This window comes from Sus scrofa, unplaced genomic scaffold (genome assembly GCF_000003025.6).
Source record: "Sus scrofa isolate TJ Tabasco breed Duroc unplaced genomic scaffold, Sscrofa11.1 Contig597, whole genome shotgun sequence".
Classification (NCBI taxonomy): domain Eukaryota; kingdom Metazoa; phylum Chordata; class Mammalia; order Artiodactyla; family Suidae; genus Sus; species Sus scrofa.
In genome coordinates this window covers 89,800-117,535 of record NW_018085260.1, presented here as the reverse complement: position 1 = coordinate 117,535, position 27,736 = coordinate 89,800, and the positions used below count along the sequence as shown (strand labels likewise).

The following is a 27,736-nucleotide window of genomic DNA, read 5'->3' as shown; positions in this document are numbered from 1 at the left end:
GATAATCTTAATATATTGTCTTAGAAAAAGACTGAGCATCTTTGTACTAGAGAGAGTTATCTGCAGCTCCACAAATATAGAGATCAGTAGGCTGTTCAATATATAATCTTGTCTCCGTAGTATAAAGGGACATCACTAGAGGCTTCTCCAGTAAGGATCAGAGATGTCGGAGAATAATGAATTAAAAAACCACCTTCACTACTTCAGTAAACTCTTGAGAGGCTGAGTGAGACCTAACAAAAAAAGGTAGAAAAGTTCACTCTAGCAAGAGCTCCTAATGTTAATTTTTCACTCCCAGAAACACTAAGCAAGTGAGTATGTCCCAGTGATTATCTGGGTAAAAAAAAAATAAAGAAAGAAAGAAAAGAAAAGAAGAACTGCCCTGTGCTTTTTTTGTGGCCATCTGCAAGTGCACGGATTACATGACAGTGTCTGGAGACGCCTTCACCTGCTGTTTTCTGGCAGCAGGGAGCATCATCCTCATTTCAGTTACTTCAGATTTCTCCTTGGATGTCTGTGAATGTTTTCTTTAATCACTTTTGTTCTCTAATGTATAGTCTATGCTCAAAAATCCCATGATCAGAATCCTGGTTCATAAAGCATGTAGTTGCAGAGGTTGCTGTTGTAATACTCATTATTACTTTATTTATGTATATCTATCCTATCTGTACACCATTAGGACAATTTTAATCTAAAGGATTGTTTTCTCCTGTTTTGCACCCATTATTGTATTTTCTCTGACTGAAGAAATTGAGCTTAAATGTTTATCAACTTTCAAACAATGAAGACATGTATACAAAGAAAGATTTCAATATTAGTGTCATCTAGTAAATTCAGTTGAAGCCATTTTTTATACGCTGAGAAATAAGGCAGAAAAATAAGAACATAACATAATCCAAACATTGTCTTTTAAAGAAAGCAGTAAACATTTCCTAAAGCCTTGTGTTAGTTTTTTATTGCTGTGTAACTTAGGACCACCAACTTAGTGGTTTAAAACTGCATGCTTAATATCTCATAGTTTCTGTGCATCAGAATTCCAGGCACAGCTTTGCTGGGTCTTCTGCTTAGGATCTTTAATCAAGGGGTGAACTGTGTTGTTCATATGGAGGCTTAACTGAGAAAGGATTTGCTTCCAAGTTCATTCAGGTTGTTTTGAGAATTTATTTCATTATACTTGAGGGCCTGAATCTTTGTTCTATAATCATGGTATATCTATCTATCCATTCATTTAGACTGCTAAAATATTTTTTCACCAATGATCAATGGGTTGCATTAGAGAGGTCTTGGATACCTTTTGTTGGGCTTTTTTTTTTTCTTACATATTTAGTATTATTTGATGCTTTGGTGTTTTTGTTTTTTTTGTTTTTGTTTTTGTTTTGTCTTTTCTAGGGCCACACCTGTGGCATATGGAGGTTCCCAGCCTAGGGGTCTAATCGGAGCTGTAGCTGCTGGCCTGCGCCACAGCCACAGCTACGCTGGATCTGAGCCACATCTGCAACCTACACTATAGCTCATGGCAATGCCAGATCCTTAACCCACTGAGTGAGGCCAGGTATCAAACCCACAACCTCAAGGTTCCTAGTCAGATTTGTTAACCACTGATCCATGACGGGAACTCCTGATGCTATATTTTAATTAACTTTCAAATTACTGCATTTTATTGACCTTGTATCTCTTAAACTTACTGAAATAGTTACAGTAGATTTTTGAATATATTTTTAAGAATTTTCTATATAAATAGAAATGCACATATGGGTCTTTCTGATATTTCCCTAGTGTTCCCCTATGCATTGGTGCTCTCTTTGCTCATTATCTTCTGTACCAGCCTGCATCCAGGTCATTTGCCTTGTCTGTCCTTCCAAACAAGACTATGCAGTCATGCACTTCACATTCCTACAGTTCCAGCAGACACAGTTCAAATCCCATCATCTTAAAAACATTCCCATGTGCATATAACCTTTATTATGTAACTCTGAATTCATCCGTTTAGTGATTCACCTCCAAATTAAAATAGTGCAACAGTAGTGTTTTTTATTATTATTATGTGCCAAAGTAATGTGACTCTGGGAAGCAAGTTTAGGGTAATAGTGCAATCATTTTTCATAGATTTTTAAATAAAGAAAGGTTCAGAATTGGTCTAAAACAGCAGTCCAGTAGAAGTATAATGTCAGCTTCATAGGTAGTATAAAAATTTCTAGTAGCCACTTTAAAAATGTTCACAATGGCAAAATTAATATAACAATATATTTATTTAACACTGTATATCTAATGTAGTTCAATTCAGCATGTATTCAATATAAAATTATTGAGCTACATTAAATTCTTTTTTTCACTAAAAAAAAGAAATGCAATGAAATATTAAGGTAGTTTATGTCTTTCTGTTCAATCTGGACTTTTTTTCTTGCCTTATTCCTTTGGTTAGAAACTCTAGCACAGTAATGAATAGAAGTGGTGAAATTAGACCTTCATATCTTGGTACTGTTCTTAGAAGGGAAGAATTCATTAATTCACCATTGAATGTGATGTAAACTATATGTTTTATATGTCAGCTTTAAACCATCATTTTAATTAATTATCTGACTTTGAGTAAATAATGTTCAATCTAATTTTAACTTTTTTTTTTTTTAATGGCTGCCCCTGTAGCGTATGGAAGTTCTCTGACCAGGGATTAAATCTGAGCTAAGGCTGCAACCTACACCACAGCTACTGCAACATCAGATCCCTTAACCTACTGTACTGAGCTGGATATTGAATCCATGCCACCTCAGCAACCCTAGCCACTGCAATCTGATTCTTAACCCACAATGGGAACTCCCTTATTTTAATTTTGAAATGGAAATTGCCAGTATCTACTTTAAATACCTAGGACATAAAAGTTTTTTTTTTTTTTACATAGACAAAATATAGGAATTAATAAATATACTTTTTTAAAAAATAGTTAAAAATTTCAGCAGGATTTAGTAAGAAGTATTCAATAATTTTTATCTTGGATGGTCTCTTCATGTTAAGGTGGCTTTGCCCAAAAATGAAAGGCTGCTTGTATGCAAATGGAGGGCAGGCTGCTCTTGTGATGACGCAGCCAGAGAGCACTAATGAGATATTATGCAAACTAGACAATATTGTACATTTATGGCACAAAAAATAGTTTGGCACAATGGTGGGCAGGCCAAGCAGATGGCCTTACCTAGAATTCAGTTGCCAATACAAATATATTGCTTGATTTTAAATTGTACATGTACAACTTTGAGAGTTGTAAATAAGTCTGTTTTTTTTCAGGGAAGGTGGAGGTGAGATTCTAGATTTATAAAAATTGGTAGGCTGAATAAAATTTCCTGTGAAATGGCCATGCAATTGAATTCTCCATTTGCGATAAAACAGTGTTATGCTTCTAACTTTAGTTGTTAGTATGAGCTTAAGGTGGATAGAACAGGCCGAGTTTTCCAAGATCTCATCCTCTGAAATTCTGTTTTGAAGTACATTCAGGGACGAAAGGGAAGATTGCAGAAGGATGGACAAATTGCATTCTTTCACCAGGCCAAGTGTAAGAGTTATGCCTGGAAACAGCTGGGGAGATGAAAAGATTGTTAGTTGCTTAGCAACCTACCTCTCATTATTTTTTCCCAAATGACACAAGATTATAAAAATGTAGAAGTAAATTCTACACCAGGGGTGGGCAAACTTTTTCAGTCAAAGGCCAGGTAGTAATCATTTAAGGCTTTGGGGACCATGAGGTCTCTATTAAACTACTTCAATCCTCCATTAAAAGCAGTCAGTGATACTATGCAAATGTGTGGGAGTGGACATGTTCCAATAAAACTTCATAAGAACCACTGATGTGTGTATATATAACTGAATCACTTTGTTGTATGGCAGGAAATATCACAACATTGTATATCAAGTACAGTTAAATAAAATGTTAAAAAAGAAAAAAAAGAGGACTGGTGGTGGATAGATCTTACCCTCAGGCCTTAATTGTCTGACTCTTGACGTACAATGTGGTCCTAACTGCTAAGGTACTTCTAAGTCATTTTCCCAGGTGTTTAGCAGGGGGCCTGTGGTGGAAGAGATGTTTACAATGTCTCTTTATATTGGCTGGGCCAAGACCCCTGCCCCTCAGAATGCTTAACCTCCAGTATCTCTGGTGAACATAGACTACACTTGCCCTACATGTCTTCAGCCAATCACTCAGCCAAGGGTATATGGCAAACTTCTGCCCAGATTCTGGTGCAGTGTAGCTGTGACTGGTGGATACTAACTATTTCAGCTGACCTGATGTTTTCCAGCCAAGCTCAGAGACAGTCATGTTGAGCTTCATCTCTAGCTCATAGTGTGGACTGAGCCACTGCTAATTGTAGACTTATAATTACTGCAATGAAATTCCCTTCTCTAGAGGGAAATTTAAGCTGCTTGTCAAAAGTTTCCTCTTATAGTTGATTTAATTTCATGATTTACGGGAGAAAACATGGTCTCACACTGGTTACTCTGACAGAGCTGGAAGCAAAAGCACTTTTCTTTCAAATGTTGTTTATTTTTTGTTTTGTTTTTATGAGTGCTTGCATGCTATTGTCCTTCAAGTGTGGTTTAAAATTCTCTCCTGTTTCTTGATATTAATCTACTAAATATTCTATATCATATTTGTTTCCAGATGCCAGATACTTATTTTCTTATTTGGTTTACAATATCTTTTTAAAATTTATTTTATTATTTGTATTAAAGTATAGTTGATTTAGTGTCGTGTCAGTTACTGCTGTACAGCGTGGTGACCAAGACACACACGCACACACATATATGTATTTATTTATTCTTTTTCTCATACTATCTTCCATCAATATCTTTTAACTTTACTTGACATGCTTAGAGTTCTTTCATTTTAAATGTTGTCATGTTAGTACCTTAAAACAAAGATGAAATATTTCATTCTATATTGAAGAAAAAATATTTACATATGCAAATTGAAGGAGTTCAGCAAAATTCTTTGTTCCAAAAATTTCCCAGGAATCATAGGTATGATATTTAACATGGTATGCAGTTTCTTTTAGCTAATATTGGGAAGGTTTAGTGTGAGATGAAGGAAGATTTTGTTTCATGGAAATAAATTCTCTTCTCCTAATATAAATAATTTTGGTTGAGAGGGAGTGGATTTGTTCCATGTAGGTTCACAAATCAAGATTTGAAGGATTCATAAGAAGTGTCCTCTTACTGAGCTAGTCAGGATTTTCAGAAAAAAAAATGTTAAGTAATAAATCTATCATTTTCATTTGATTACTTAAATTCAGCTTGCTCTTACTTGTGTAATGTAAATGCAATTTTTTTGATCGTATCATTGAAAGCTTGTTTCACTTGCTTGTTCCTCAAAGTATAAATAAAGGGGTTCAACAATGGAGCAATAGATGTAGTGAGCACAGATACTCCTTTGTTAATGTCCACCTCTTCTTTGGCTGAAGGCTTGATATAGATAAAAATACAGCTGCCATAGGTAATGGAAACAACAATCATGTGAGAAGAACACGTGGAGAAAGCCTTCTTTCTTTGTGAAGCAGAAGGAAATCTGAGAATTGTCCTGATGATATATATGTATGAAAGAACAACACCTATCAGTGTAATGATGAATGTCACGACTGCACAGATTATAACCATCTGTTCTATGAACCATGTATCTGAGCATGAGATCTTAAAGAGAGGAGATGCATCACAGCCAAAATGATCAATGGCGTTGGAGTCACAGAATTCCAGCTGGAGGCCCACACTGAGTGGTGTGATGATGATCATCAACCCAGAGGTCCAGCAGCAGAGGATAAGGATGGTGCAGACTCTGCCGTTCATGATGCTCATGTAATGCAGGGGTTTGCAGATGGCCACATAGCGGTCATAGGACATGGCAGCCAGGAGAAAAAACTCGGTGGCTCCAAAGAGTCCAATAAAAAATATTTGACTGGCACAGGCATTATAAGTAATGGTATTGTCCCCACTTGATATACTGTACAGGAATCTGGGGATACAGACTGTTGTGAATGAGATTTCTAAGAAGGAGAAGTTTCGAAGAAAAAAATACATAGGCGTTTTAAGATGAGAATCTGTGAGTGTAAGAATGATAATGGTCAGGTTCCCAGTAACGCTCAGCACGTAGGTAAGAAATAGAAGATAAAAATCAGAACTTGTAGCTCTGGGTCCTCTGTAAGTCCCACCAAGATGAATGTTGTTATGACCGTGTGATTTCTCATTATTACCTTCGGTGTTCTAGGCGATCTGTGTGTAAAAGTCAAACTACACAGAAGAAAGGAAATAATGAGTCAGAAATCGGTGAAATAGAAAACGGAAAAAACAAGAGAGATGATTACTAGAATCCAAAGCTGATTCTTGGAGAGGATGACTAACATGGATAAACTGTGATGGAGACTGATCTGGAAAAAAGAGAAAAGATGAAATTTATCAGGAATGTGAGAGGTGACATCATTACAGATAATACATTACATATTATAATATATATTATATTATAATATTATACATACATCATTACAGATTATTAAAAAGATTAAATACATCAATACAGATACTAAAAAGATTAAAATGGAATATTTTGGAAAGCTCTGCAAAGTAGATTTGGCCATTTAAGTGAATGAACTAAGTCCATGAAAAATATTATCTACTTAAGCTAATTCAAGATGAAACATCTAACCAGTGTAGCCCTATCTCCAGTATTAAAGTCAAAAATGCATACTTAAATCATCCCACAAGGAGAACTGCAGCCTCAGATGGCTGAATCGTAGATTTCTACCAAACATTTAAAATCACATAGAAAAATACCAGCATTTTACCAATCCTCTCATACAGTTTTTGGAAGCAATATTTAACATTATCTGATGGAATTTCCAATGTGCATAGATAAGATATAAATGATAACCCTAATAAAAAAGGGAAGAGTAAAGGCTATACATATATTTACAAATAAATATCAGGATACATTCTTTACTTATATTTCAAGGTTCTACTTGACAGAAGTTATTTACTCCCGATCCTCATAGAAGATACTATGATGATGTTGAAGGTACTTTCCTCCACAGGAGTTTGTATCATGCCTCCCTGACCCTTCAGTGCACCAATTTTTGAGCAGTAGAATGCAGTTGCTCAGGCTGGGCGTTTCATCAGCTCACCTGGTCACAGCTCCATGACTGTTCATTCAAATTTTTGCTAATATAGATCACTTACAAAATGGGAATTATAGACAAGTAACTCTAAGGTAATGAGGCTTTTAAAAAGTTCTGGATATGAGCTAAGGATAATTTTCTATTGTGTTGTATTTACTTGAACTTTTTGCTGTAAAGTCCCTTGATTGTGTGTGGGGGATACTGTTTTTTATTTTACTGATAGTACAGAGGGCAAACTACTTAGATGTTGTCTAGATAGACTAGGATTAGCCTTTTGTCTGGATGTTGTGTTATTGGATGGTTAGTTTCAACCACAGCTGGCTCCTGAATACCTTCTTTGACCAAATTGTCTCCGATGGAACCTATGTAATGAAAGGCAGATTCAGATTCTCTGGACATTATCAGTGAGGACAAACACTGATGTAGGTTCATGGGTGAATAATTTGGTCTAAATGCTGTTCCCTCTCCTGCTTTGTAGATCCACCGTTGAAATTACAGTAGCTCAAATTGAGAAACACAGGATCGGTTTCCCCTAGAGCCCACCTTCCTTCCTTCTTGTGATCATCTGTTCTTCATTTCCCATTGTAACCTGTAGCAAAAGTCTCTACTGCCTTAACCCAAGATGAAAAACCACCTTCTTGTCCTTTTAGTCACATACTTCAGAAACATGTCTCAGAAACATTCTTACAAGTTATATTGCAGGTGTATCTTACTAATTTGTATCAGCAATTTTTTTAATATGCCTAGATGTCAAAAATATCTGTTTTTAAAAAGTCAAGATTTTCTAGATGAAATATCAAGCCAAGTTTTATTGAGTTGGAGAGATATATTTAAGTATTTGAGAATATGTGTATCTGTGCACATGCACATGTGTCACTGTGGGAGCAATAGATGTTACATTATATGCCGTCAATATTGACTGTATTATTGCCCACCCACTTAGCAAATTTATAAAACAAGCTTAGAAATTTCTTAATTGCTGCCATGATGAATATTCTTGAAAATGACATTCAAGAAGTGAAATTAACTCCCCATATCCTTGTGAACTTTTCAAATTAAAAAATACACATGCACATAGTTCATATAAATGTACATTTGTATATGAATGTTTGTCTAATATAGATATACACTTAGGAAAGAGAGTGATTTTGATGATTTTTCTAAATTACAGAATAGAAAAAGAATTAATTTGAGAAATATGCACATACTTACACATTAATCTGTCATTCAGGCTTCAGTTTTGTTTTCTCCCAACAGATTCTCTTAATTAAATAAGAATTATTAGTGGTGACATAGATTTAGCCTAGTGATTCTTTCTCTCTTAACTTTCACTCAAAGATAACATTGGAAATGCATCAATAATCTATATGAATTTCTATGTTCCTGTGTCTAACATTTACCATGAATGACTGCATCAGTCTAAATTTGAAAATGGACATTTCTGCATCATCTGAACTGCTAGATGGAAGGAAAGACTAGTAAACAAACACAAGAAAACCAGAAATTCTCTCTGATTCTCGAAACGTTGATGGTCTGATCCAGCAATTCGAACACAAAATGATTATCTGAAAAGTTTCGCCACGGATGTGGCTGAGGATGCTTTCTTTATATGATCAACCTGGAGCAGGTAAGAGCAACTAAGGTTAAAAAAAGGGTCCTTGAGGACCCTGCATCGAAGTCACTAATGAATGTAAAATATAATAATATAGAAAAACAAAACAAAAAGCTAACTAATGCACCTAGGAATTGGGACTGTGTCCTTGGAGACTGGAAGATGCATTCCTAACACACAAGGTCAGGATGCATCATCAGTCTACTAAATCTTTGCCAAAATAATGATCCAAATAATATTTTATTCATGTTAACTCACAGTTTGTAATTGCTAATATTATAGCATAATTTCAAATATTTATTGGTAATTGGTGCTTTATCAATGAAAAGAACATGACTACCTTTCACTGATTTTGCATTAAAGTTATTTTTTAGTCTTTTCCAAGATCTTTGCACATATTCAGGATATTAAGTCTTTGCACGTCTTAGAGTTTGCAAATCCGATTTTATGATTTGTTATTTAACATCTAATACAATTTATGGTTGGTGGTGATAAATTGGAAATTTGGTTACATTGTAGTAAAATATACTCACCTTTGTTTTATTCTTTCTGAATCTGTTGCCATTATGTGAGAAGCTTTACTGATCCTAATCTTGTCATATACTTCTATTTTATTCCAATTATTTTATTATTTTATGTTATTTGCGTTAACTCTGCATCCAACATGCACCAGTCAACCAGATAAGGAGGTTTCCACAGAAAATACTGTGTAGAAAGCTCACACAGTGAGGTGGGAGGCACACAGCCCAGGTGAGCATGGGATGGGGGAAATCAAGTGGAAAGGGTTTCATGTGTCATGAGGTTTTGAAATGGTGATTTCAAAAATTTTCCATTCCCTCTGTATGAATAATTTGGCATTAGAATGCTTCTGTTGTTTCTCTTTTTCAGTATACATCCATATTCACGTCACTATCCATACCAGTATCTGTACTTATATTTTTTGTCACTAGGAAATCTTTTTAAAAATATCACGATCCTTTGTTTTTATGGTAATTTTCTTTTTAGTACTCACCGTTTTGCAAATTTCGCCTTCAAGAAGGCTTGTGTTTCATTTTGGAATCCCGCCCAGTTGTGGAGCATAGTGATGCTATCAAAATGCTTGGATCTTTCAAAAGACAAAGCAAAAAAAAAAGTATATTAAGAAATCATTAGGGGGAGTTCCCATCATGGCTCAGTGGTTAACGAATCTGACTAGGAACCATGAGGTTGTGGGTTCGATCCCTGGCTTTCCTCAGTGGGTTAAGGATCTGGCGCTGCCATGAGCTGTGGTGTAGGTTGCAGATGTGGCTCAGCTCCCACAGTGCTGTGTGGCTCTGGCATAGGCTGGCAGCAACAGCTCCAATTCGACCCCTAGCCTGGAACCTCCATATGCTGCGGAGCGGCCCCAGAAAAGGCAAAAAAAAAAAAAAAAAAAAAAAAAAAAAAGAAAGAAAGAAATCATTAGGGAGTTCCCTGGTGGCCTAGTGGTTAAGAATCAGGTGTTGTCACTGCTGTGGCTTGGGTAACTACTGTTATGCAGGTTCATTTCCTGGTCTAAGAACTTCCATGTACCACAAGCATGGACAAAAAAAAAAAAAAAAAAGAGAGAGAGAACAGAAACCATTAGTTTACACTGCTGTTTCTAATTTCAATTCAACACCATTGAATTATTTTCCCATTCATGTTTGATTCCCTCCCACTTCTTTTTTTCCAACCTATGGTGACATTGCTGGTTTGCAACATCAGTATATTTCCTAATTTGCCCAATGCTCAAATTCACAAAAAATGAAATTGGAATTATCCAATCAGTACCGCCAATGATAACACACAAATTATATGAAGTTAAAGATGTGTTTGTAATCCTTTTACCCTTTAGGTTCTCCCGCATAGTATAAATCATCTGGCCATTTTATTTTATTTTTTGATTGGTATCATGTTTTTAAAATGTAGGTATAGTTTTTAATACTGTTGTTTTATATGTACATATGTCATGTATATATGATTCTTTTGCCTTAAAGGTTATTACAAAATATGTGCTTACAACATATTGAGGTGTTATACAGTAGATCCGTGTTACATAGTAGGTCCTTGGCGGGTTATCTGTTTTATACATAGTAGTGTGTATATGTTTATCCCAACCTCTCTCCGCCATCCCTTTCCCCCTTAGTAAACCTAAGTTTGTTTTCTATGTCTCTGAGTCTCTTTCGTTTTTGTAAATTAGTTCATTTGTATAAATGTATTTTTTAGATTCTTCCTGTAAGCAATATCATGTGATATTTGTCTTTCCCTGACTTACTTGGTATGATAATCTCTAGGTCTATCCATGTTGTTGCAAATGACATTATTTTTTTCTTTCTATGGCTGAGTAATATTCCATTGTATATACAGAGAGATATATAGATATGGATAGATATATATCATCTTTATCCTTTCATCTGTCAGTGGACAGTCAGGTTGCTCCTATGTCTTGGCTATGGTAAACTGTGTTTCAGTAAACATCAGGGTTCATGTATCTTTTCAAATTAGAGTTTTCTCCAGATATAGGCCCAGTCGTGGGATTGTTGGATCATATGGCAACTCTACTTTTTGGTTTTAAAGGGATCTCTGTACTGTTCTCCATGGTGGCTATTTACATTCCCACCAACAGTTGTAGGAGGGTTCCCTTTTCTCCACATTTATTATTTATAAACTTTTGATGATGACAAATCTGACTAAAGTGACCTGGTACCTCCTTGTACTTTTGATTTGCCTTCCTCCAATACTGAGCAATGTTGAGCATTTTTTTGTTTCATGTTCTTATAGGCCACCTATATGTCTTTCTTGGAGAAATGTTTAGGTCTTCTGCCCCTTTTTTAATTGGGCTGTTTGTTTTTTGGTAATGTGCTGTATGAGCTTTTTGTATATTTTGGAAATTAATCTCTTGTCAGTTGTGTTGTTTGCAAATATTTTCACCCATTCTATAGGGTGTCTTTTTGTTTTGCTTATGGTTTCCTTTTCTGTACAAAAGATTTTAAGTTGAATTAGGTACCAGCTGTTTATTTTTGTTTTTATTTGCATTACTCTAGGGGTGGATCTGAAAAGACATCGATGCGATTTGTATCAGAAACTGTTCTGCCTATGTGTTCCTCTAAGGGTTTTATAGCATCGAGTATTTTATTTAGATCTTTAATCCATTTTGAGTTTATTTTTGTGTATGGTGTTAGTGTTCTAGTTTCATTCTTTTACATGTCACAGTCCCGTTTCCTCAGCACCACTTACTGAAGAGACTGTATCTTCTCCATTGTGTATTCTTGCCTCCTTTGTCATAAATCAACCATAGGTGCATGGCTTTATTTACCAGAGCATGATATTTTAAAAAGTTACATACTAAATTATTTGCTTGTTTCTTTGTTTTCCACACCTTTGGTTTTTTATTCAATGTGAAATACATTTATTTCATTTAATTATATTTATCTTCAATTTCATTTTTTCTTATGATACTTTAAACTTTAATATGTATAAAAAACTTCATGATTTCATTTCTTTCAAATTTTGTCCATATATGATATGTACAAGAAATGTACATTTACATTGAAACGTAAATATTTCAGTTATTTTTTATCATTAAAAATATTCAACATTTCAAATTTGAGGTTTGGTTAGAGGCACTAGATTATCTATCTATCTATCATCTACTTGTAATTTTACTATCCATTTACTTAATTAGAAGTATTGCATAATGGCTAACAAATTATACTTTGGAATCAAAAGATCTGATTGCAATCCTATCTCTGTAATTTCTTAGTTTTATTTTGACTGTGAGCAAGTAAAATGATTTCCCTAAATCTTTTTTCAAAAGCAAAAAAAAAAGTTCATAACTTTGTGTACTTTGCCTATTGAAGATTCAATTAAACAATGTTAAGACAGCAGTTAGCAAGGTACATCGTGCATAATAAGATGGGTGTGATAATAATGGTGGGTGTTATAATAATTAGTAGTTCTTCAAAAAACTTGAACATGGATGGGTGCACATCCTCAAAATAGTCATGCTCAAATCATAGTATTATGCAGAAGTTCTAATTTTTTCCTAATATTAAACAGAGGTCTTTAAAAAAATAAATAGGGGTAATATTTGTGGTAGGTATCCACATGCTCCTCTCCTAGTGATAATTCACGTGTTGAAAAAGGAAAGAACCTCAAAAGAAATTGTCTTAGCACATCTTCCATATGAACCAATATAAACGGCTAGTTTGCAGTGTTTAAATGACTCATTTGTTGGTGGCTTTTTTTGTTTTTTTTTCTTTCTTTCTATTTTTTTAGGGCCACACCTGGGGCATATGGAAGCTGCAGCTGCTAGCCTATGCCACAGCCACAGCCACAGCAACACCAGATCTGAGCCACATCTGCCACATCTATACCACTGTGGCAGCACCAGATCCCCAGCCCACTGAAGAAGGCCAGGGATCAAATGTGCATCCTCATGGATACTAGTTGGGCTCTTAACCCGCTGAGCCACAATGGGAACTCCCTAAATGACTCTTTCAAAATGAATATTTTTTAACGCAATAATCTTGGCCAGGGCCGTACCACCCTGAATGCCTGATCTCATATGACAATGTGGTAATTCTAGTGATATGTTATCATACTTGAAGCAGTAAGTTCGTTTTTAATTAAATGATAAAAGACAAAGGCCAAGTGGTGTTTTTGTACTCTTCCGAGTATTTTTTCATCTTTCCTATTTCTCCTTAGAGACATCATCTCCTTAGGTTTCCTGTGGAAAAGCACTCACTCCTTTTAAATAATTTGAAACTAGCAGGTATTTCCCATGTTTTAAACTAGCTAATCGTCTCATCTATAATAATCTTTATGAATGTTTGTGAAGTGGGATTAGTTGCACACAAATCTTAGGATTTATCTGGTATCAAAAAGAAGAATTTATTATAAATCTTTATTATTCAAGACATAAATCCTGCCATATATGTGGTAGTGAAGAAAATGATTACTAAAATGGTCACACTTTAGCTCTCTAGAATTAACCTGAACAATTAATTTATATTGTTTTTCAGCCTACACAATTAAATATTGTTTTCCAGTAAATATGTTTGTCTTTTATTATGGGGATCCTTGATCATGTAGTCTAGAGGAAAAAAAAAAATACCATCATATTCCACAAATGGTCAGTAAAACAGAGTCTTACTTTTCTTTTGTAAATTTAAGAGTAATTACAGCTATCATTGTAAATTACGTACAAGGAAAAGACGGAGATTTAAAGGTGATGTTTTATTATTTCTCTTTAGTAGAAATAGAATTTATTTCTCCTCATCTGTTTGATGAGTCCGCAAATGCAAGAGCATGAAAGTTGAGCTATGCATTTGCACCCATTTCCGATACTTAGCAGCTTAAGCCAGACTGCCCTGTGGAATCGAGGAGGGAGTGATTATCACCGGACTGCTCTCCAGACAAACAGAACCTCAACAACCCCAAAAGTCCATCACACATAATAAAAATGGAGGGTATTTTTCCTGGACAATTGACTTCACATGTTTTAATACATTTTTTAAAAATAGAAAAAAAAAAGCTCTTTAGGGAGTGCTAATTCTGATCAACATTTTAAGCTAATTGAGCTATGAAAATTTGTCATTTATAATTCATGATTACCAAATTTGTACTGGTTGCTGAACAAATATCTGCCTCTTAATTTTGAAATTACTCTGATGCTAATAGTAAAAGTAGAGGGATGTTCAGTATATTTTTCAGAAAAGTAGAAATTAGGGTAAGGGCAAGGACATAGTAACAAAATGAACAGGGCCCAAGGAAGATGAGATCAAGGAAGGAAATTTAGATTCATCTATGGTTCTCTAAGATCTACCATTTCCCAGCAGCCTGGAGCTAATTCACTGGACAGTTAGTATAAGAGGAGAAGAAATGTGCTAAGAAATATGAAATGAAAAACAATTTGCTAAAGTAATAAAATTGTTAATCTAAATGATTCGTGAATTCCTATAATGAAGTACTGGGCCAACTGATATAGAAGGAAAAATATTATGTAGTCAGTAAAAAACAGAAAGCTTCAGAACAGGCAAAAATACTGATTGCCAAACAGTTTCTGAGAAGAAATGCAATTAAAACCTTTATTTACAAGAAAGAAAGCATTGTATATTGCATGATGTAGTTTATTTTTTCTTTCTATCAGTGTGTATGTTCCAAGTTTGTTTGGAAACAGTCTATTGCAAAGATTAACAAAGATTTCTTCAGGGTAAGAGGAAAATAAAGGGCCTCACTAGATATATTTTAGTTGAAAATATGGCTTTAAAATATACAACCAATCAATAATCTGAAATAACTGAGTTTTTTTTTTTGCCTTTTAAAAGTGACAAGTTAAAGAATTAAAAAAAGTTTTATTGAATGATTTCCTTTGATAGGATATTATTAATAAACATATTTTTGATGAAAAAATATATGTACTCTAATTTAATATATCACTGAAATAGTACTTTTTTCCAGCTACTGTTGTTTTTGTATATATTTGGGGAAGACCTATCTGAATTTACCATATGTATACAGCTGTAAAAATAGGGTGAGTTTTTATAAACCTTTTTGTAATTTTGTATCTAAAATATATTCAGAATATTTTAATGAGAATATATATCCATAAGAGTCCTTACTTCAAAGTGTAATTATCTGAATGCATAAATTATTTAAGGAACTCCTTGTTTTAAAATACTTAGCCTGTTTTTTATTTTTAACCATTCAACTCTGCCATGACCTCTAGCTTATATCTAATTTGGAAGTTGAATTGCTCTTTGAGAAAGGTAGGTTTCCATTATATGTCTTAGACATTTTTTTCTCTTTTAGAAATTTGATTGTTTTCCTTCATATCACTAAACTATTTATATCTTATTGTTGTAATAGTTTTGGTGTATTATCTTAGATGGTCTTTAAAAATTTATTCTTAAACGATAAAAGGCAGGTTCAAGCTTTCATCTTAAGCTTGTCCTTTGTCTCAGTAGCCATAACTGAGTTCTTCTTCCTCAGCTCTTTAGCTGCATTATTTGTGGATGGGCACAGTTGTGGGTTAGTTTGTAACTGCTAATAGGCCCCCAGCATTGCTATACTTCTATTCCATCCTTGGCCATCTGAGATTCTGAAAACCTGCAATTACAAACACAGTTGTCCCATCCAAACTTCCTACACCAGTGCCTCTTTAGATTCATAGTTACTGTTTGGGTGTATGAGTGTTTACTGGGAATGTGACATAGGTAATGTGATAAGACCATGATTTTTCACTCTCACAGACCTGCATCTGGAAAATAGGATTAGACTCTGGGTATCTGTAACTGAGTGGAGACTGTGATGGCACTTTCTGTGTTTTCTCTTTTCTTCTCATGACCTCCATTATGTGTGGCAAAATGTTGACGTTCTAAATATACTATTAATTTTTGGTAAATGTGTTTATATATGTTTCGTCTTCAGTTTCATTTTTTCCTTGATTCAGCTGGCATTTATTTTGTTATGATATTAGACACATAAACTCTCTCTCTCTCTTTTTTTTTTTTTTTTTGTCTTTTTAGGGCCACACCTGCAGCATATGGAAGTTGCCAGGCTAGGGGTCAAATCGGAGCTGTGGTTGCTGGCCTGTGCCACAGCAGCTCCAGATCTCTGCTGTGTCTGAACAGTTCACAGAATTTCCAAGAGGCTATAATTGGGCTCTAATCAAATGTCATTTTAATATGAAATCTAAAGTTTTGGAATTTAACTGTAGGTCTTAATTCTTTATTCTGGCATAATGATATTTTGATGAAGTTAATGATTAAAAATGAATGAACTATTTTTGAATCCTGAACCAAGAATTTATCTAACTTATTTAACAATGGACCGATTTGGAATCAGTTATAATTGACTGGAAGGTTGTATATAAGGCTGAAAAAAATCAACCTTTTCAGGATTTTACAGTCAATTCAGGATTTTGCAGATCAATTCCAAAACTGACTTCTATAGTAATAGTTTTTACAGCGCAGTTCTGGACCGTATCTTTAACCTGATGTAAATGGGTGTGTTAGTACACATGGATCGTTATATATATCATATCTTAGAAATAGGAGTTCCCGTCGTGGCGCAGTGGTTAACGAATCCGACTAGGAACCATGAGGTTGCGGGTTCGATCCCTGCCCTTGCTCAGTGGGTTAATGATCCGGTGTTGGCCTGAGCTGTGGTGTAGGTTGCAGACGCGGCTCGGATCCCGCGTTGCTGTGGCTCCCGCGTAGGCTGGCAGCTACAGCTCCGATTCGACCCCTAGCCTGGGAACCTCCATATGCCGCAGGAGCGGCCCAGGAGCGGCCCAAAGAAATATCAAAAAGACAAAAAAAAAAAAAAAGAAAGAAAGAAAGAAATCTACTTATACGGTTTCTTATTTTTTACCTTTTTATTTCTAGAATTTGTTTGAAATCACAAAAGAGAAATGACGTACCATACAAGGCAGATAGAGTTTGTCCTTCTGGGACTGACGGAAAATCCTCAGTTACAGATTGTAATTTTTTTATTTCTGCTTCTAAACTTCATGTTGAGCATGCTAGGAAACTTAAGCATCATTGCCTTCCCTCTACTGGATTCCCATCTTAAGATCCCTATGTATTTCTTCCTCTGTTAATTTCTCTTTCTCGGAAATTTCCTTTACAAGTGCTTGCATCCCCAGATACCTAAGCACCCTTGTAACCTGGGAAAAGACCATTTCTTATAATAGTTGTATATCTCAGTTGTATTTTTATATATTCTTGGGGGCTACAGAGTTTTTCCTTCTTGCAGCGATGTCCTATGACCGCAGTGTTGCCACCTGCAAACCTTTGCATTATACATCCATCACGAGCAGCAACATTTGTCAATCAGCTTGTACTCAGTTCTTGGGCACCTGGATTCTTGGTCATTCTCCCTCCACTGATTTTAAGTCTTAGCCCGAATTTCTGTGCTTCAAACGTTATTGGTCATTTTGCTTGTGATATTTCTCCCATCCTGAAACTTCCTTGCTCAGACACAGGTTTCCTAGAAATGATTGCATTTTCTTAGCTGTGATGACCCTCACTGTCACATTGTTGTTGGTTCTTCTTTCTTACTCTTACATCATGAAGACAATTCTAAAATTCCCCTCAGCTCCACAAAAGAAAAAAGCCTTTTCTACCTGTTCTTCTCACATGATTGTTGTGTCCATCACTTATGGTAGTTGTATATTCATCTGCATAAAACCATCAGCAGATGAAAGAATCACTTTAAGCAAAGGAGTAGCTGTGCTCAACACTTCAGTCACCCCTTTGCTGAACCCATTCATTTATACTTTCAGGATCTAGCAAGTAGAACAAACCTTTGGAGATGCATTTAGAAAGATATTTTCTGCTTCAGAGAAGCAATACTGTTTACTGAAATAATTAACATGGAAACATAAAACGGTGTCAAACAGAAAGTTATTTTGACACTTTGAATTTAAGAATTCATCTCTGCTATTTACCTGATCTTAGAATCTCATTCCATTCTAAACATTCTGAATTTAATTTTTTGTTCTTCATAGAAGTGAATTCTTTCTATGTTAGAAATATAAAATTGCAAAGTTAATACTCTCTAATAGCATGTTAAAATAAAACAAATGGTTTTGATTGTATTATGGACTATCAGTTCTAGAAGAGCTGTACCTCTTAAGTAATTTAAGTAATTTAAATGAATGTACCATGTTTTGTTTAAAAGCCATTATTGTTTGAGATTCTTAAATTGGATTTTGTCATGGTTAAATATGCTGAAGATGTTCCAAGAGATCTTACTCTTTAAAAGAGTGATGTAGAGAATTAATTTGTCAAGTGATTCTTTGAGGTGCCAATTGTCAACATAGTAAGAAAGCATAACATCCCTTGAAATGAGGCGCACAGTTCATCTGTGTGATTTTATATTAGTATTTATGTTGGTTAGATTTTTCAAATTTCAGGAGATAATAAAACATGGTCTAATATGCAGCTAGTTTATGTCTCATGCAGTCTTTTCCAAGAGCATATAAGAAAGTTAAATTGAACATGGCAATGAACATATTTAATACATAGGAATATATGATGAATTTCATGATGTCATATAATTATTCATTTTTAATTCTGTACAAGTTTCCCACACTAAATCAAATATAAGTTTCTCAAAATTCAAATGACTTCCTTAAGGATAAAATTATGTTTCATTTCCTCCAAAACTGGGGTATGAATTTTTTTTTCACTCCAAGTGTCAGGGCTAAGAACGCATAGATGTCACAACGCATAGATGTAATTGTCCTAATGTATATGTCATACTAGTTGGTTTATACCACAATGGTGATTAAACTCTTTGCACAAGATTCCATATCTTCCATTTGTACTTGTTCTTGTCTATTTCTATAGGTACCACACATTTCTCTAGTCAAATATCTTGAAAATATTTATCTGTTAATTATAATGACAATGGCAAAGAAAACATGAATGGATTAAATAAAATTGTTTTCCAGATTATTGCTAGGTTCTGCTCTTCATAGTAAATTATAAGAAGGTAGACTTTTAGAAAGATACTTGCAAGATTAAAAAGACTGTTTCTTAAACATCAAGATAATGATTGTTGCCATCAATCTGCCTGGAATAACTGGAGAGATAAATGTGTAGAGTAATGTCTGCATAAACTTCTCATAATTATTCATTATCTCTACAGCCTCATTGAAAAAGAGGTAAAGCTTATTTCACTTGGTATGAAAATCTCTAGTTGCCTCCATGTTGCTGTACACAGCATTATTTTGTCCTTTTTTATGGCCGAGTAGCATTCTCTTGTAAATATGTAGCATATTTTCTTAATCCATTCACCTGTTGATGGAAATGTAGACTGTTTCTGTGGCTTGGCTGTTGTGACCAGTGCAGCAATGAACATAGGGGTGCATGTATCTTTTCGAGTGACTGTTTTGTCCAGAAATATGTCCAAGGGTGGGCTTGCTGGGTCATATGGTAGTTCTATAATTAATTTTCTGAGGAACCTCCATACTTTTTTCCATACTGGTTATACCAATTTACATTCCCACCAACAGTGAATGAGGGTTCTCTTTTCTCTACATGCTCTCCAGCATTTATGTGTTCATTTGTTAATGTTGGAAATTCTGACATTGTGTTTTAATTTGCATTTCTCTAACAATGAGTGATGTTGAGCATTTTTTCATGTGCCTACTGACTAACCTTATGTCTTTGGAGAAATGTCTTCTTAGGTCTTTGCCCATATTTCAATTTGGTTTTTTGGTTTTGAGTTGTATGAGTTTTTTGAATATTTTAGAGAGGCAAACTGGGACATTAGGAATCGATAAGCATTGGGGTCCTACTGTACAGCACAGAGAAAAATGTCCAATCTCTTGGGTTGGAAATGAAGGAAGATATTATGAAAAAATATTAAAAGAATGTACATATATGTATGACTGGGTCACTCTGCTGTACAACAGAAATTGAATAAACATTGTAAATCAACTATAATTTAATTTTAAAAGTGTTTCCAAAAAGGAAAAAGAAGTAAAGCCATGTGTTATATACTCCACTTTCAGCTCTGATGCAGGTAGTCTGCCCCTAAATGTCAGTAACACATCTCCCATCCAACATCCTCTTATAATATGACTTTGACACTCCTTCCAAGGAGAAGTAGAATTTAAATGCCTTCCTTTGAATTTGGACAGAAGCTGGTGACTACTCTAACCAGTAGAGTTGGTACTGTGTCATACAAGGTTAGGTCATTAAAAAAATATGGCTCTTGTCAAATCCCTCTATTTGGGGAACTTACATTTGGAGCCCAATCACCATGCTGTGAAGAAGCCCTAAGTGGCTCTGAAGGGAAACCACATGGAGAAGTGTGTGTTTGAAGACCAACCCTGAAACTGAGGCCTCACCCTGACAGCCAGGTTCATTGAGCTGCCAGACATGTGAGTGAAGGTGTCTTAAGAGGATTACTGTTCTCAGTCTTCAGGTTTTTCCTATGAGGCCCCAGTCACCATAGAACAGAAGTAAAACCTGGTGTACACTCAGTATAAATTCCTGACAACAGGATCTGCGAGCATAGGAAATGGTTGCTTTATGCAATAAAGTATTGAAGTGATTTTTTGTGGTGATCTCCTGGCCTGTAAGTGCTTACAATCGATGGAAATCATACCCAAAGTAATCCACAGCTAAAAGAAACCTGCAGTTGATTAAATGATCAATGTTAATAATTAATAGGAATGTAGCTTATATTTGTCAAAACTCACCAAATTGGATACTTAAGATTTTTATATTTCTCCATGTGTAAAGTTGGAAAACCCCTATATATCCTAGCTCCCCGACTTGCCTTCTCAGAGCAGTTTGTTTCTCCGGGCTATTTGAGATGTTCCCTCTGGGGCTATAGGCCTCATTTTGTCCTGAATAAAACTCAGCTCACAACTCTCATGTTGTGCGTTTTTTTTAAGTCAACACTGTGATCCAGCTTATGTATTGTATTGATCAAATCCTCATTTTGTTGTGGGAATTTGGCCTCTGTCTGTTGGTGCTGTGTTGAAATGCAGAAATAGAGTTTTGGTAAAGGAGAAAAAAATAGCTTTATTGCTTTGCCAGGCAAAGGGGGGGGGTTCCCAGCAGACTAATGCCCTGAAGACTGTGCCCCCATGTTAGAAAGAATTGCAAGGAGTTTTTTAGTAAAAAAGAGATAAACAGGTTTTCATATAGGAATCAGGGTTTGGACAAACATGCATTCTTCTTTCTTTGGGGAAATCTTAGTCATCAAAGCTGATGTCAGGAGATCTTGGTATGCTCATGATGGCTGTCTTCTGGGTTGTTGCCTAGAATAACAGTACTTGGGGAAAGGGCATATTGCTCAGAGAAGAGAACAAACTAGGAAAGTCCCTGCAAAACATCACGTGCTATTAATCTTTAACCCACAGGCAACTGTGCTCAGGGTGCCTGATCTTTAGCTTATGGGTGATTGTATTTAGGGTGCAATTAAGTCAGGGAGAAGGACAAGGAAGGAGTCTAAGCTGTTTGGTTTTAAAGTATTCTTTTCTAAAAGAAGCATAAGGAATATAACTTTTCTCTTAGATGTATACGATGTCTATGTTATTTTGTCTATTCCTTGAGAAGGAACCAGGATCCTGCCCCAAGGCTGTACTATTGCTTGATGGTTCCTCCGTTGTGTTTGCATCCTCTTCCTTCCCTGATCAGCAGCTGTCTCAACCTGCCCCTGGGATCTCAGGGAAGGTCGTGGTGGCTGAATGAGGCCCATTTCCTAAGAGCAAGTGATGGAGGACACAGAAAGGCTTTTACGCCCTGGAACCCCTCCAGGCTGTGCTCAGTTTCAATTTCATGTACTCATTTCTTTTTCTGCTTGTTCCGTTAATTACTAAGAGAAATATAGTAAAAGCTTACTACTCTGGGAGTTCCCACCATGGTACATCTTAGGTGGAAAATGAAACAGGGCCTAAAAGAACAAAAACATCAGCATAACCCAGCTGAATCCAGACTTGCAGATTCCTTCTTATTGAACAGGCTCTTGTAATGGCTTGAGTTTCCTAAAACGAAGATAGCCCCAAGGCTGTAGACTACAAGGCTCAACAAAATGACCTCTGTGTATAAAAAAAAAAAAAAAAAAAACAAAAAAAAAACGAGTACTCCCTTGTGGCTGTGGGGGCAGCACTGAGCCTTGCATGCTCAGAGCTCCAGTCCACTCTGTTAGTAAATGAATAAACCCTGTTTGCAATCTTACTCCTCCAGCCTCTGCCTCCTTCTTCCTGGCTGATCTAACAGTGCAGTGGGTTAAATGATCTTGCATTGTCTCTGAGGCAGCTTGGGTTCCTCTCCAGCCTGGCAATTGGGTTAAAGATCCAGTGTTGCTGCCGCTCTGGTGTAGGTTGTAGATCACAGCAATGGCTCAGATTTGATTCCTGGCTTGGGAACTTCCATATACCCTGGGTGCGGCCAAAAAAGAAAAGAAAACAAAACAAAACAAAAGAACTTGTTGCTCTGTTTCTGCCTCTGGCTGTTAAACCTTGAAGATTTTTACACACAAACTTATAAACACACACACCTTGTAAATATATATAAGAATTGTTTTGTCTTTATCTGAATTCCTGGCACAGAGCTCCTAAAACTCTTCAAATTTTCTGATTGATAGGGGTGTATTTTGTTACCCTGAGTTTAAGGCAAAAAGGAGACTTACGGTGGGGACCCTAGGTAGCCTCAGAATGGGGCTGGTCATTAGAAAGACCCAGTGACTAGAGGATTGAAGCTTTCAGCCCTGTCCACTGATCTCTGGGGAGGGTGAGCAAGAGATGGTGATGATACTTAAATACTATAAAAGGGGGGAGTTTCCAGGTTAGTGAACACATTGAGTGCTGGGGGGTTGAGCCAGGAGATGGCATGGATACTATGCCTCTCCATCCCCCACACCTCGCTCTTCCACCTGGCTGTTCCAGAGACTTATCTTTTATGATAAACTAGTCGTAGTAAGTATAGCAGTTACATAGTACTATAGGCAATATTTAGAAGAACAAACACCAAGATAATTTTCTTTCTGGAATTGACAGTTTCTATGTTTTTTCTAGTTTTTAAAATCTGTTTTTGAATTTTTCTGTATTAAATATTTTTATGAATATAATTTTAGATAAGATGGCTATCTTCCTATTGCATTGCATAAACCATGTGTGAACAAATAATTAACAAGATTCTGATTGGTCACTGGAATCATTTTGGTTTTTTTTTTTTTAATTGTTTAGATTGCACTTGTTACTATGATTTCATCTTTTTCTAAGGAAATTATCCTCATCAGTGCTTGGCCTAGGGCTTTTTTTGGAGGGGGGGAGAATAAATTACATTTTAAATTCAATAGAGAGTTTTGAATGAGGTCCTCCAAGGATGTTTTAACTCAGTTTTCTTCTTGCCTGTTACAGTTGAAGGAAATAAACTCTTTGACCAGAGAAAATGAGAATGTCTGCTTTTGCAGAGGCGTAAAGGCTTTTGAATTCCTCCTTGCTCTTTGGACTTTATCTTCTTTCAGTTACCCAGAGTGCACAGAAGTATGTCTTAATTTTAAAGTAGGATCATATTTCTTATAAGTTTAGAGACTATATATATATATAAATATACAGTGACCACTGGTTTCTGGGGGCAGGGGACTAGGAGTGCACTTAGATAATCATACTGGTCCTTTTTTGTTAATCTGTGAAGCTCACTAAGGTCATCTGAGGTAGAGTTTTCTGGTGAAACAATGAAGAATGTCCAAGGTCAATAATGGGATGTGTTCCAGCAGGCACATTCGCATAGGTAATTTATACAGCATGTTTGTGATTATGTTTCCTTCTAGTAAAAAAAAAAAATGAATTACTAATTTCAGTATTTCTTTTTGATATTTTATTAAGAAATCCAGTTATTCCTGAGATTATTCATAGAGTCATGAATCTTCCCTAATTGAAAATATGCACAGGGCTCATTTTATGTATCATGTTGATACAATCCCACGTACAGTGATTGATCCACACACAGGAAACGTTTTCCTAATCTTTCTCTCTCTTTCTTTGTCTGTCTCTGTCTTTCATTTATCTATTATGTGTACATGATACAGGTAAGTATTTGGGGAGTGGTCTTAATACTCCATTGAAAGATAAATTAAATAGAAAAGAATTGCATTCATAATGAGAGGTAAATTATATGCTTGGAAGATAAGATATTTTATTTTTGAGTGTGTAGATTAATATGTTTCCTAAAGTTAAAACTATATAAATGGTTTGTCACTTCCTACTAGTATTTTTATTCTTTCTTTTTAAAATATAGGCCATACCAGAGAATATTTGTATGCTGATGATATGAATCTAGAAAAGTAGAAGAAATTGGTGTGTGTGTGTGTGTGTGTGTCTGTGTGTGTGTGTGTGTGTGTGTCTGAGAGAGAGAGGAGGGGAAGAGAGAGGATTTGGGGGGGTACAGAGAAGAGAGATAATGCTTCTTATACAGGTAAATGCCTTCTTGAGATAATGAAAGATTGGCTTCAGGAGAAAAAAATGTATACTGTTAATTATTTGCGAAGTACAATTATATACATGTTACATGGTTTCTCTCATTTAAAGCTGACCTTAACCCCATAATGCAGTATTCCTGGGGATCTAGTTTACAGCTTGGGAAACAAGGAGTACACAGAGATCAAATAACTTGCCCAAGGTCACGAGGCTCACAGAGAGATAGGACTTGGTCCCAGACAAACTGTTCCAAGGTCCATACGCTTAACCGCTGGGTGTTACTGTGAGACCTCTGTTGTCTAGAAGGAGGGAAAGCAAAGTTGTCTTGATATCCTTCAACTATTTATACCTTTCGACCCTTTAAAAAATTAAACTAAAATAAGCATGCATGTAAGCCGTTTGCTGAGGAGAGTCGTGGAAATAAAGGAATAACAGAGGAACTTAGAGAAATTTAGGAGAAAGGGCCATTGAATGACTTATTTTCTAGGAGAAATCTGACTTGAGGGCTCTGAAGAGATTATGCACCCAGACCATAATCCCATCCTCAGTATATATGCATTTTCTCAGGTAACACAACTTGAAGCAAAGGAATTTTAGGATTTAGCTTTTGAGTGCAAGTGTTGAAAAACAGTCTGTGACCCATACAAGTATAGCTCAGAAGCGGCCAACTCCTGATCCAACAGGAGAAAGCTCAACCAAAATAGGAACTTAAAGTGAGTTGGAAACAGAACTGTGAACTGGGAAATCCTAGAATATGGAAAACAATTTCAATAGCAGTAATCTTCAAGAGAAACTTTCCATCAGCTTAGCCTCCCCATGGTAGATTTCAGTGGACTTGAGGGAATTCCCTCATCAAAACCTGATCACGAAGTTACACAAGGAAGTGTGTGTGTGACTGGATTTGTTTGGTGTTGGTAGATGCTGTCTGATTCGGTCATATTTTGATGTTGCTTCTCAGATTGCGTTTCTGTGACTTTTATGTGAAGATTGGGCATGAAGCCAGTGATGAGAAACCATTCAGCCATAAGAACATTTATCATACTCGGTTTGACAGGTGACCCACAACTGGAGATTCTGGCCTTTATCTTTCTGTTGATCGCATATATGTTCAGTGTGATTGGGAATCTGACCATAATTTCTCTAGTCTTGGTGGATTCTCATTTAAAAACAGCTATGTATTTTTTCCTTCAAAATTTCTCTTTCTTAGAAATCTCATTCACAACTGCCTGTGTGCCCACCTATCTGCACATCATATCAAGTGGGGACAAAACCATCACCATCAGTGCCTGCTTCAGCCAAATCTTTTTTTTTGTCCTCTTTGGAGCTACAGAATTTTTCCTCTTGGCAGTGATGTCCTATGACCGCTACGTGGCCATCTGCAAACCCCTGCGTTACATGAGCATCATGAACAGCAGAGTCTGTAGGAATCTCATCCTCTGTTGTTGGGTATCTGGCTTATTGATTATCCTACCACCCTTTGGCCTGAGCCTCTGTCTGGAATTCTGTGACACTGTTATTGACCAATTTTTCTGTGATGCTTCTCCAATCCTGAAGAATTCCTGTTCAGATACATGGTTCATAGAGCAGCTGATTGTATTCTCTGGCGTGTTGACTTTGATAGTGACCCTTGTGTGTGTCGTTCTGTCCTACATATACATCATCGGGACGGTCCTAAGATTTCCGTCTGCCCATCAAAGGAAGAAAGCCTTTCTCACCTGTTCTTCCCACATGATTGTGGTTTCCATGACCTATGGCAGCTGCATCTTTATGTATATCAAACCTTCAGCCAAGAATGAAGTGGCCATTAATAAGGGAGTATCTCTTCTCCCTACATCTGTTGCCCCTTTGTTGAACCCCTTCATTTATACCCTGAGAAATAAACAAGTAAGGCAGTCTTTCTATGACACCTTTAAAAGACTTGCCAATGTTTCAAAGAAATTTTGATTGAAATATATTTCGATCTTCATATTGGGAATTCAAATTAAAACAATAAGCATCAACGTATGGATGGAAACTGAGGCACTGGGGTTGTGCAATCCCCTAATGTTGAGGAGCAATAGAGAGTTGAGAAGCAAGTCAGAACCTTGATAGTCCTGGCATCATGCAGGTGGACAGTTCTCTACTTTTCTGAAACTTCTGTCACCTCGTTCCACATTTCAATGCATTCTTTTTAGTTTTCTCAAATACACGTCAGTCATTGGTCTTTTGTATTGAATCTATTCTTTCCATGTTGTGCTTTCCTCTCTTTGTAATACAACCTTTTTCTAAATACTTGCCATTTTCAACAGGATAAAAAACATGGATTCTTAGGAACTGTAAGTTGTCTTCATCTTCAGATGAAGATGCCTCCTTAATCCTGCCTCATGATAAATACCTGGTTTTTCAAAAATTATAATAAATAATATTCCTTGCCTCTGCTAATCTGAACTTATTAAACCATATGCCCCCCAACATAACCTAAATACAAACATAGCCAAATAGTCTTTAAAGATAATTGGCAGACTTCCTTTTCTGAGCACAAGCAAAATGATGCTGTGCTTTTCTTTTTCTTTTTCTTTTTTTTTTTTGTCTTTTTGCCATTTCTTGGGCCGCTCCTGTGGCATATGGAAGTTCCCAGAGCCATAGCCGCCAGCCTATGCCAGATCCAACTCGGGAACCAAGCCGCATCTGCAACCTACACCACAGCTCCCGGCAACACCAGATCTTTAACCCACTGAGCAAGGCCAGGGATTGAACCCACAACCTCATGGTTCCTAGTCGGATTTGTTAACTTCTGAGCCACGACGGGAACTGCAATGATGTCCTTTGCTTTAATTGCACTTTGCAGATACGGCATTTTTAACAAATTGAAGTTTTGTAGCAAACCTTTGTTGTCAAATGATGGTTAGCATTTCTTAGCCGTAAAGTATTTTTAAATTAGGATATGTACATTGGTTTTTTTTTAGACACAGTATTATTGGACACTTCACAGGATTCAGTATTGTGTAAGCATAACTTTAATATCCACTAGGAAACCGAAAAAATGTTGTG

At 36.0% G+C, this 27,736-nt stretch overlaps 2 protein-coding genes across 2 annotated transcripts; one reads left to right on the top strand and one right to left on the bottom strand.

The window, feature by feature from the left end:
* Positions 1–3,260: 3,260 nt before the first annotated feature.
* On the bottom strand, positions 3,261–9,943 carry LOC110258987 (olfactory receptor 6C2-like). The gene is given in 2 exon segments (XM_021082278.1): positions 3,261–6,137; positions 6,140–9,943. Coding segments are annotated over 2 exon segments (936 nt in total). The 5' UTR covers positions 6,222–9,943; the 3' UTR covers positions 3,261–5,283.
* A 7,576-nt stretch (positions 9,944–17,519) lies between these two features.
* Positions 17,520–26,650, top strand: LOC100738529 (olfactory receptor 6C2-like). Its single transcript, XM_003481613.3, has 2 exons — positions 17,520–17,631; positions 25,914–26,650. Exons 1-2 carry the CDS (start codon positions 17,520–17,522, stop codon positions 26,648–26,650), a joined length of 849 nt encoding a protein of 282 aa, XP_003481661.3.
* Positions 26,651–27,736: the final 1,086 nt, after the last annotated feature.

What these genes read in the sequence shown, in the direction of transcription:
- LOC100738529 (XM_003481613.3), top strand. Translation starts at nt 17,520, where the DNA reads ATGTCCTATGACCGCAGTGTTGCCACCTGCAAACCTTTGCATTATACA. An exon ending in CTTGGGCACCTGGATTCTTG is followed by an intron (nt 17,632 to 25,913) that starts GTCATTCTCCCT and finishes TCTCTTTCTTAG; the next exon opens with AAATCTCATTCACAACTGCC.